This window comes from Macadamia integrifolia, chromosome 2, assembly GCF_013358625.1.
Source record: "Macadamia integrifolia cultivar HAES 741 chromosome 2, SCU_Mint_v3, whole genome shotgun sequence".
In the NCBI taxonomy this organism is placed as follows: domain Eukaryota; kingdom Viridiplantae; phylum Streptophyta; class Magnoliopsida; order Proteales; family Proteaceae; genus Macadamia; species Macadamia integrifolia.
The window spans coordinates 32090174-32101463 of NC_056558.1; the positions used below are offsets into that span (position 1 = coordinate 32090174).

At 36.4% G+C, this 11290-nt stretch overlaps 2 protein-coding genes across 5 annotated transcripts in view; one reads left to right on the forward strand and one right to left on the reverse strand.

The window, feature by feature from the left end:
- The window catches only part of LOC122091368 (nudix hydrolase 20, chloroplastic-like), a 12438-nt gene extending 7373 nt beyond the window's left edge, over positions 1-5065 (forward strand). The window contains exons 5-9 of one of the 2 annotated variants that reach the window (XM_042661259.1): positions 1290-1415; positions 2991-3070; positions 4305-4420; positions 4548-4668; positions 4872-5065. In XM_042661259.1, the coding sequence (XP_042517193.1) occupies positions 1290-1415; positions 2991-3070; positions 4305-4420; positions 4548-4668; positions 4872-4941 (513 nt within the window). In that variant the 3' untranslated portion in view covers positions 4942-5065. The remainder of the gene's footprint in view (positions 1-1289; positions 1416-2990; positions 3071-4304; positions 4421-4547; positions 4669-4871) is intronic. The other variant, XM_042661268.1, reaches the window with a different exon arrangement.
- Positions 5066-8737: 3672 nt separating this feature from the next.
- Positions 8738-11290, reverse strand: part of LOC122070979 (3-hydroxyisobutyryl-CoA hydrolase-like protein 3, mitochondrial) — a 22934-nt gene continuing 20381 nt past the window's right edge. For all 3 annotated transcript variants that reach the window (XM_042635250.1, XM_042635242.1, XM_042635257.1), the window contains exon 10: positions 8738-9186. In XM_042635250.1, the coding sequence (XP_042491184.1) occupies positions 9085-9186 (102 nt within the window). In that variant the 3' untranslated portion in view covers positions 8738-9084. The remainder of the gene's footprint in view (positions 9187-11290) is intronic.

Genomic DNA, 11290 nt, shown 5'->3' on the forward strand with positions numbered 1-11290 from the left:
TGGGGGAAAGGATTGATGGCAGAATTTGGAAAAATGGTGTCAAAAGGTTTTTTTTAGGTTCAGGTTTTGTTCTGATCTGCAGGGTATTTTTGAATCGAGGAACAGATAAGAGATTTCCTTGAGGGTGGAGGTCTCTCTCAAGATAAGGTGCTAACTATTCATCAAACGAAAAGAAGAGGATTTAGTGATGGCTAATTGTTGCTTAAATGCTAGTTACATGTTGAAAGAATGAATATTTTTTCTTTATCTTCTCTTTCTTTTGGGGATGCATGGTGCTCACCTCTTTCTTGATTGCAAGGTGGCTGGTGTGATATAGTGTTCTTTCTCTTATAGCCTTACCACCTCTTTTGCTTGTAATTCAGCCGTACAAAATTAAATTATTAGGTGGTCCTACTTCAGGTAGCTGTTTAATGGAATCTTTTCTTGGAAAGCACTCTGAGGCTATAGAAATGTCTATTTTAACTAGGAGTGTATGCTGCGCTGTACTCTTTCTCTTCCATTGGATTACTAGATTCTTCTAACAAACTAGTTATTTATGAAAAAAATTGGTGGACTAGAATGGTCCCCAGAGGCAATTCTTCAACTGGCACTGAAAATTAAGTTATTAGTTTCAAATATGGTTTATATAGTTTGGAAATCATCATTCAATATCTAGGGTTCTTATGAAGAAACAGATCCATAGGTTGAGCAGAGTTCAGGGTGAAAGTAATCTACAAGGTTAGTGGTTCATGGATTAGGTTTTCAGTGTGGAGAGTTCGGCATTTTTGTTTGCTTGTGAACTTGGGATTGATTTCACAGTCCTGATGATCTTCCTTATGTCCATGCTATGGTTCATTATGTTTGTGAGTAACAGGTAAAGTCAGTACCAGGTGTTTTGTTTGTTCCATGGAGATAGCTCTTCTAAAGAAAACCATTTTCTCTAATTGCTAAAATTTACACTTACCTTGCTTTCTTACCACTAAATTCATAAAACTCCAGTGCGCCTTTGTCGTCGTTTTTGTTTCCTTCTTTTGAAAGTCTAAAATTTGAGATGATAATTACTTTGGTGAATGCTTCAGTTTGAGACGATAATTACTTTGGTGAATGTTTCATTTTATACAACTCAAAACATATTTAAACTTTTGGCTTCAAGTTAATGTCTAGATTCTTCTACTCCTTCAAAGCTTTGCATGAATTGTTTCTCAAGCTCATGTTTCTGTTAAAATTTATTTCCTTTCTTCTTTCCCCACCATCCCCCTCCTCTTTTTTGACCCCCTTTTTTTTTTTTTTTTATGTTTCTTTGAGAATAGGCTTATGGTGTGCATATGAATGGCTACGTTGATAGGGATGGGAAGAAATTTCTTTGGATAGGAAAGAGAAGTGAAGTGAAACCCACTTTTCCCGGAATGCTAGATCATCTAGTTGCTGGAGGCCTGGTATGTAAAAATTGTGTATTTAACTTTTAAGTATTAATAGTATGTCCCCGTTCCTTGTCTTCAACATCATAATTAAAGCAAAAATTCTGTAGATTATTCCTATGTCAGTGATAGTTTGCTTACCGTTTCTGCCAACTATCTTAACTAGTCTAGTTTAAATAATGTCGAACCCATCTTTTGGGTATTTGCAATCACTTTCACTTTTGGATGAAGAATGGCTTGGAATAGATAATAGAAACTGAACGCACAAAATCTCATAACCACTGTCAGTGAATCCATGATTCCCTACCAGATGGGTGGCAAAAGTCCAGCTTCAGTAGGGTTACTTATCCTATACTTTTACTCCGTACTCCCTACCTTGTAATACGTGAGATCCTACTGCCTACTCATGGCCATGTGACTCAAGCAAACTTGTTTCTTGACACAGTACATAAGAAGCTAAGCTAGGAAAGGTGTTCATTTTTTGTTGTTTGTTTTAATGTTTTCAAAAAACATTTGAGGGAACAATCAAGAAGTCATGCTTCTCTAAATTTCAGGGGCAATATATACCATGGAAAAAGCTGTTGGGAGGAGTATTTCCATCGACTCAAATTTGATGCAAGAACAATTGAGATTTGAACTCATGAACTGCCTGTGGTGCAACGGTTAAGCTGCACTATTGCAACATGTTGGTCAGATGTTCAAAACTTGTAAATAGCCTCTTCTGCGAAGCAAGGTGTAAGGCTGCATACATTTGCCCTTCCCAAACCCTGCAGTAGTGGAGCGTTGTGCACTACATTGCTCTTTTTTTTTTCTTTTTTTTTTTTTAATTTGTGCCCGGACTTCTGGTTGTCATATATTTTAGGGTTGAGAATGTTATGCCTGCATTGATAAGTTTGAGAAGAAGTTAGATTGAACTTGTTTGATAGAAGGAATCCTACTGTTGTCTTGAACTAGAGCTAAAGAGGTCTACAAGTAACTGTCTTTGCCACAAAACTTGAGTCAACATGTTCTTTTTTACTTGATAATGTTATGTGTTTCTCAAATTCTAGACCCGCTTCAACAAAATTTGGTGGCAACCCGAATGGGATTTTTTTTTTGTAAGTTTTGCGATGGTAGCAGAGGGAGCCCATCACTGATCGTGCTCCTGTAGTATGGTACGACCCGATGGATTGATCCGATTTGGAGGAGTATTTATATGTCATGATGTCTTGTTGCGTAAGTGAGTGAGATTTGGGGTTTTTCGTTTTAGGGTTTTTGGGCGAAAGGTTATTGTCGAGAGTTTGGGTGTTCTTGAGAGATCTCCATTGTAATATTTTTTTCCAACATAGTGAATCATATTCTTCTTCGCCCGAGGACGTAGCACACCACATTGGTGTGTGAACCTTGTTAAATCTGTGTTATCTTGTGCAAATCTATTCATTTTTATTCATGTTTCTTGGTGTTTGTTCTAGCTGATAACTTATAGTTACAGTCATTCAGCTGAGCAGTTTGCCAAGAGTCTAGATTTATTTTTCTTTTTGTCACTTGACTATCGTTCATTAATCTAACTTGACCTTTTTCTGTAGCTCATGTTGTTTCCCATTGTATTTGCAGCCTCATGGTATCACCTGTAAAGAGAACCTTCTGAAGGAGTGTGAAGAGGAAGCAGGAATACCAAGATCAATATCCAGTGGGTATGTTTTCCTTTGAAGCTACCCAATCAGGTAGTCCTCCGTGATATTGAAAATTGATTTTATATACAAATGTTTGGGTGCATTCACGGAAGTGAACTCTCATTAATAACTAGAATTTATGTTACTTTTAAATCGAGTTGTACAATAAGTGATTGCTCTTCATTTTTCTTGCATAATTGAGATACAATTCAACTCAACCTTATCCAAACTAAATGGAGTTGGCTGCATGGATCTTTTTCTCCAGTTAGCTCTATTCAAAGCCATATTTGTTACTAGTCTTAAGCTATGCATGTCTTTCCTTGCTTGTCCTAGAGTCATTTTAGGTCTACCCCTAACTCCTTTTGCTCCTTCAATCTGAATCTAGTTACCTCTCTATATTGGAGCATTCAAAGGCCTCCATTGCACATGTCCATTCAATCTTAAATGACTTTCTCGAGAAATACTCCTAGATTAGTTCTAATTTGTTCATTCCTCATTTTATCTTTTCTAGTTTTACCTCTCATTCATTTCAACATCCTTATTTCAGTTGCACTAAGTTTTGTTTAAATGTTGCTTCTTCACTGCCCAACATTCAACTCCATATATCATTGTTGGTTGTATAAATGTCTTATAAAATTTTCATTTGAATTCTAAAAGAATTCGTCAATCACACTTATTTCACACAACACTTCAATTAATTCTTTGTGCAACATCATTTTCTGTTCTTCTTTATTTATGATTGAACCTAGGTATTTAAAATTTTCACTTTGTAGTATCTCCCTATCATCAATTTTCACTTCATTTTCAATCCCATTATTACTACAATTACGCACAGTATACTCCTCTCTTTCCCCCCCCCTTTTTTTTTGGGTGCTCTGTATATCTTAAAACCTTTCGATTTCAAGGTTGACCTCTATAATTCCAACTTTGCAATTATCCCTGTTTTTGTTTCTTCCACCAAAACAATATCGTCAGCAAAAAGCATACACCAAGGTATCTAACTTTGAATGTCTCTAGTCAGCTTGTCTATGATTAGCACAAAGAAATAATAGACTTAAAGTTAATCCTTGATGTAATTCAATTGTAATTGGGAATTCACTACCCTGCCCCTCATAATTCTTACACTAGTTACTACTACCCCATCATACATATTTTAATTATGTCCACAAATTTACTCGGAATTTTTTTCTTCTCCAATAGTGGCCAAATTAACTATGGTTGGAACAGTGAAGTAAAAGAAATGCTTGTTTTGCAGAGCCATCTCAGTTGGTGCTGTTTCTTATATGGACATTGATGGTTATAAGTACAAAAGAGATGTGTTGTTTTGCTACGATTTAAAACTACCAGATGGTTTTATCCCTAAAAATCAAGGTAAGCCTGTGAGTGATGTTCTCTTTCATTTCATTGAGAAACTACGACAGTGCAAAAATTTCCAAAGTTAACTTGAGCGCAGTTCTAATTTGACACATTTATTGTTTGATCTTAAATCATGTGGTAGATGGAGAGGTAGAGAGCTTCAAGTTGATCTCTGTGATTCAAGTTGCTAATATCATAAGGAGGACATGGTTTTTCAAGGCAAATTGTGCTCTTGTCATCATTGATTTCCTATTTCGGCATGGGTATAAATATATAACTCTCTAATTTCTTGTTTGGCCATGGGTCTAAATTTATACTCCTCTCCATGCCTTTGAAGTTGATGATGTGGTATCATTACAAAAGGGAAATTTTTTTTGCGACATTTGGCTTCCCCTATTGACACTTGCTCACCTGCTCAGATTCATATGAAATTTTCATTGGGTTTCACTTTTGATGATACATGCAGATATATTAGTCCAGACGATCGCGATTACTTACAACTACTACAGAGCTTGAGGAATGGAGATTGCTCTTGAATATGTTTTTTCTTAAACTTCTCCAAATGTTTGTGTTTTTTGTATTTCATTTATGGATTATCTGTGTAAAGATACGGGGAATTTAATCTTTAATCTAATTTTTATAAGGTATTAATCTTTTTCAGAACTAGTGTTTATTCCATACATTTTCACAAATTTGTCTTCTAGCATGTCATTTGTCTTAGAAATGGAATAGTAGATGAATAAACATATGGTCATGATGACTTCACTAGAGTAAAAGAATATCCATACTCGCACATTACATATCATATATACTGATATTTGAGTTATCGCTCTAGTTAACTGATGGAGACATCAAGACGTACAGCCGAAGGAAGAAGAAGACCCAACCTTCTTTATGGTTGGAGGATTAGAAAGAGGAAGAAAAAAAAAAAAAAAAAGAAGAGGAAGGTTCGGTCCAGCCTTTCGAGCGTCGGATCGAGTCCTCTCTTTCCTTTCTTTGTCAAGATTGTGTGGCCCCCACCAAATTTGATATGTAATTTTAATTTCTAGGATTTTGCCAAAATTGTGTGGCCCCCACCAAATCTGATTTGTTAGTAGTTTTATTTTCTAGGATTTTGTTTATTTAGGTCATTGAGTTAAGTAGGAAACTAAATAACATTCTTATTTGTTTTTTTTTTAGGAAGCTTTTTTATTTCTAAGATTATGTTCCTAGATTAGCCTTTTTCTTTTAGTAACTATCCTATTATTTATGTAAGGCCATTGGCCACAATGAGAATTAATGAATGAAGAATATTGAAGGCAAAACGGCCCCCAAACCCCCCCCCCCACGATTTCTCTTTCACTCCCCTCTCCCTCTTCTCATCTCTCACTCGCGGCCTCCCTCTGTTTCATGCCTCCTCCTCTCTCTCACGGCTCTCTCTCTCTCATCCTCTGTCTCTTGGTTACTGCTCCTGCTGTATCCACTATTGTGAGCTATTGAAAGCTCCATCACCCACGCAAGCTCCATCGGCAACAACAAGGATCATTACACAGCAAGTTGGATTTTATTCATCAACCAAGGTTGGACTGCAACTCTTTATTTTGGAAGGACTTCGACTTCTTCTTTACTCCTCAGACCAGGACAGCAACAAGGTAACTAATTAAACTAAACCCCTCCCACCTCCATATATCCCTGTTATTTGTTGCAGCCCGTTAACATTGAAACCAACCTATGCCCTTTTGCTTATGTCTATTTTTACCTATTGTTTTAAGACATTTCGTCACTGTTATGTTTCCAAAACCTTTGCTGATTTTTCTATTTTAGTTGGCTACTAGAGGACATTGATTGTTTGTATATCCTATTTGGTGTTTGGATTGATTTGTGCTGAACCTAACATTTGTATGACGTTTGTTCCCTTCCCCATGTCTCCACTTGAAGCTTAAGTAAGAGTTTATGTGCTTTTCCGCTTAAATTATTATTGATTTTTTGCTACTTTGTTTATTAGTCTCATTCTATTTTGCATGCTTAATCTTGTTTGCTGAGTTTCTTTTGTCTTATCTACCCAAGTCCCTTGAGTTGACCCTACCTAGTTAGCTAATCTTGTAAGAGACCTAGTCACCTAGGAACCCCCCCTACATCATTGACTTTTGTGGAATAACCATTAATGATTTCCAAAGGCATGATTTTTTAAGGGAATCCTCACCTAATCAACCATGAGGCCTAAAGTTGATGCAAATCCCATCACAAACAAGATCAATGACATTGTACTGATTAAAGCTTCCCCAGAGTGAAGATGTTGTTTATGCTTTAGATCATGTAGTATGGATCTTATTGCAACCTCGGTAGAGAGCACGAATAAGTAAGATTCAAGTAACTGCTATATTCCTACCTAGTTGGCTAATCCATAACAAAGAGATGTCTATATTCAATAAACTTGATGTGTTTCAATTTGGGCTCATTTTGGGTCTAGGGTTATAGAAGAAACCTTTTTTTTCGTTCAGTTTCATCACATGATGTGTTTCAATAGCTAGCAAAGCTTGCTTCCTTAACCCTAGAGCCCAAATCTCATTGTTGCATAAAATATCAGCATGTTAGCCTCTGCTTATTGTGTTTGGATGTTCTATATTGAGTTTGTAGTGACATTCATGGTGCATGATTTAAATCTTAAGCATAATCTTGACTTGGGGAAAATTTTAGTTAGTGTGATATTGTTATCATTGTTTTGTGATAAGAGTGTTTTTTTTATAAAAAAAAAAAATCCTAGGGGTTTTAAGGCCGATTAAATGAGACATTCACTTGAGAAACCAAGGATTTTAACGGATAACTCGAGTATCATTGTTTATGATATGTCATATGTAAGGATGTATATTCTTTTATTTTTGGTGGAATTATCATGGTAATATACTTATTTATATGCTAATTCATTCATTAGACATGACTAATTTGTTGAAGATGTACAAAGACATTTGTTCGGAAAAGATTAGCATCTGATGACGACTAGATATAAATTTTTCCTCATTGTTATAACATGTCTTTTCTTTTTTACTTTTTTTTTTTTTTTTTTTTTTTTTTTTTTTTTTTTTTTTTAATCAGATCGTTGATACCAAATTTAAGCTTTACGAAATTAATCATGTTGATTTGTTATTTAAAAATCTTCAAAAGGTCATTGATTACTAACATAACAGCTTTTGGTGATCATACCATTGAAAATCAATTGGTGTTTATTTCTTTAAATAATACCTTGTTTCCCCTCATCTTTACCAATTCATGTTCCCATTTTCCAGAGTATGGCGTGCTCGTGAGGTTGGTGTGTAATTGATGATCAAAGCAAATAAAATCTGAAGACTTGGTGCGAGTGTAGGAAAGGGTGTTCCGAGTGAGTTAAGAATGGATAGCAACTTGAGAGTACTCAGAACTTAATGACAGGCCACAGAAAACACAGGATATCTGGCATCTGTACCCTTGCATCATCAAGAAGAAACAGAATAGTTAAAGATTTCATACTTTGGATGGTTCATTCACCATGCAATCTTGGATGGTGTTCCTCATTGGACGCAGCTAATTCTACCCAGGACTAAATCCTACCTTCACAAGTGGATAGTTGTGTTGGGGGGGTTTCCGTGTAAACCACTTGGAATACCCTAAGAAACAAAACAAGGGTGGCGAGAAAGAGAGAGAGAGTGGTTGACTGATTACCTGAACAAGTGATTAGTTGCTTTGGGTACTTTCAGTGGTTACTTCAGGTCAGAGTCCCCATAGTAGAGGTTCTTGCTAATTCTCCTCTCTGCAGTGAATTTTTGAGAGCAATTTTGAGCAGTCAACAAAGTCATTGTCAAATTTCATTCAGAGAAACTTATCCATGCGATCCTTGGTTTCTTAGCATGCTCAGGCGGGATGTTTCATAACTCCCAATTCCAGCAATAAAATTATCCTGCCTTCTAAAAATTGAAAAAAATCAACACAATGCCATAAGTAAAATAATAACAGATTAAAAAAAAAACCACAGCCTGGTTAATCTAATTATATAAAGTTGTTATTCAGTGATAAGTAGCTAGGTTTGCAAGTGAAGCCGCAACCCCTGCCACTCCTAGGCTGCATCTGGTATGCATCCATGAAATCGCACCAAACAGTCATATTTTTAAAAAGTCCTCAATACATTTCCAAATATTCTCAATGTATAGTTGTATAGGTCACTCTTTAAATAACCAGCCTCCACCCCACCACCCCCACCCCCAAAAAAAAATAAAAATTATGGTTCACTCTTTATCCACAATTTAGAGTTGAGATCTTCAAGGGATGGGATGACTAGGATCCATAAAATGTTTTGAGGTTGAGAAGATGAGAAGACAAATATGCATAAAATAAATAGTGGATTCAAATGTTAAAGTTCATGGGTGGAAGACTAAGGTTGTATTTGGTATGATTTCCAACATAGCATACCAAACGAAGCCCTAGTCTATGAGGCACCTACACCCTGCTCTACCATACATATAAAGGAAGGACTCTGCAACTAGTATAATTACAATTTGCATTTTTTCTTGTCGGAAGGGGGGCGGGGTTATAAAACATAATGCTGCATATACGTGGAATGGCATTACTCATGCCAAACTCTTATTTTATTTAGTTTCCTCCGTAAATCTTACAAGATATTGGCACTAAAATAAAATAAAATGATTGCAACAACTTCGCCCACTATGAAATCAAACTTTCAGTTCCCCAATTTCCTGGCTCAGTGGCTCAAACAAAGCATCTACCTCCTTTGGATCCACATCCTCCAATCTTGTAGGGTTCCACTTTGGGTTCTGCAAAGGCAATAAACAAAGTTAACAAGATCTGTCCATAGCATTGGATCACAAAAGGACATTTTAATACAAAATCCTGAAGTAGATATATATGAGATGTGGGAGACTCGAACTCAAGACATGCCATGGCGGTAGTTGCTTCAACAAGCAACACCTTAACCAACTGAGCTAGCAATTGTTGTCCTCATGGTTAGCTTAAAAACTTTTAAGGACAAACCAAATCAAGATATATTTTTGATGTATTAAATTATGAAGTAACTGCATTGCTTTGATCACGTGTAATCACCAGAGGATATATTGCCAGGAAAATTATTTTTATTAACTGATCCCAAAACTAATGGTTTGTCATGCATATCTGCCAAGTCTAAGCAACGTTATCCAACCATTTAGTTGAAGCTGTTTCTTTTGCTCATTACATGCATTTACCCATACATAAAACAATTCTGTTAAAAAAAGAGCAACCCAGTGCACAAGGCTCCTGCTACTGCAGGGTCCGGGAGAGGTAAATGTATGCAGCCTTACCCCCTGCTTTGCAAGAGAGGCTGTTTGCAAGTTTTGAACCTCTGACATAAAACAATTCTGTTGCACTATCCAATTTGTTATTCACTGCAATTGCACCAAACAAAAACTTCAGCCAACTTCTAATCTCCAATGAGCTCAATGTTAATGCCAGAGCAGTAGTTATACAGATCAAATAATCCCCACCCCCACTTTTCCTCGAAGTATGGATAGTTGAAGTCACAGGAAACTTTTTTTTTTTCCTTTTTTGGTTCTTGTTATGGGATACCCACTTAGGTGACCCTCTGAGATCATACCAGACATCAAATATCTGCCACCATGCAGCTCTAATTGGCTCAGAATTTCGTAGACAGGTTGACCTCAAGGTCCCCAGGCCAAATGTCAAGTTTCAGTTTAATCCAAGTTGGCCATGTGGCAAAACAAACCACTAAAATCCAGCACTACTAGGATGGGACTATGAGTGGGTGCTTGGACAAACATGGAGGCATGTGGCTATGCGCATAGTTTTAGGTATAATAAACCCAAGGATCAAACCACCAACCTCCAAAACAACAAAATGAACCCCTACATAAAAATGCCAACCTCCAAATAGGAACAACACAAAACATCCCCTCCACCCAAGATGAAGAAACAGAAGAGCATAATAAGAGAGGAAAAGAAACAAGACATAACTGACCTGCAGTGGGAAACATTTTTCAACTACATCTACTTTGTCTGCTTGATTCAATATCTATATTTCTACCCATGCTCCACATTGAACAACTTTGAATTACAAAAAAATGCCCTTGTCTCCATTAATGCCATTTGTTTATAGCATACTACTTGTGTATACGTCATCAAACTAGTTTCCCCTATATAAAGGCACACTTGTCCTGGGTTGAGAAAATTCTTATGCCTGAGAACACTTGAACAGTCATAATCTTGCTGTTTTTCGCTTCCATGATCCCCAAACAACACAAACACCCCAGGCTTTGTGAAAACTAACCAGATTTTCTTGATAACATACACAAGCTAATCCTTTCCCGTTCCAGTTTATGATTTTGTTCCTTGCTTGATACTTTCACATTTCATGTCTGCAATCATAAAGCAAATGGCAGAAACACTGGACAGCTATGCAACAAGGACATGTCGATTTTTCCTTTGGCTGTACCCTCATATTTTTTACACTAATACTCTTGTCTACATTGCAGGCACCGAACTGCTTCTATTTTTCGCAGCATGTACCTACCAACAATTGTTCCATGCAGGTGATACAACTCTTAAGAGAAATTAAGATAGAAATTTGGATCATTTTATATCAGTGCAAATCAGAATCATCTAAGGAATCTCAAGAGGAAAACAATTTACAAACAGATTGATGTGTAATATACCAAAGCTGCCGTAATTGAAAGCTTAAAATATAAGGAAAAGAAGTTTATTCACATTATTTAACTGGTTTCTAAAGCTCCACTACCAGAACTTTCAGATTTGAAAGCAGGCACGGTAACAGATTCATAGTTAGCAAAGTTCAAGCCAGAAAATTGGATGCTTTGCCATCCTTTTGATATATAACCAAAAAACTAAATAAAGTTTCTTTTTTTTTTTT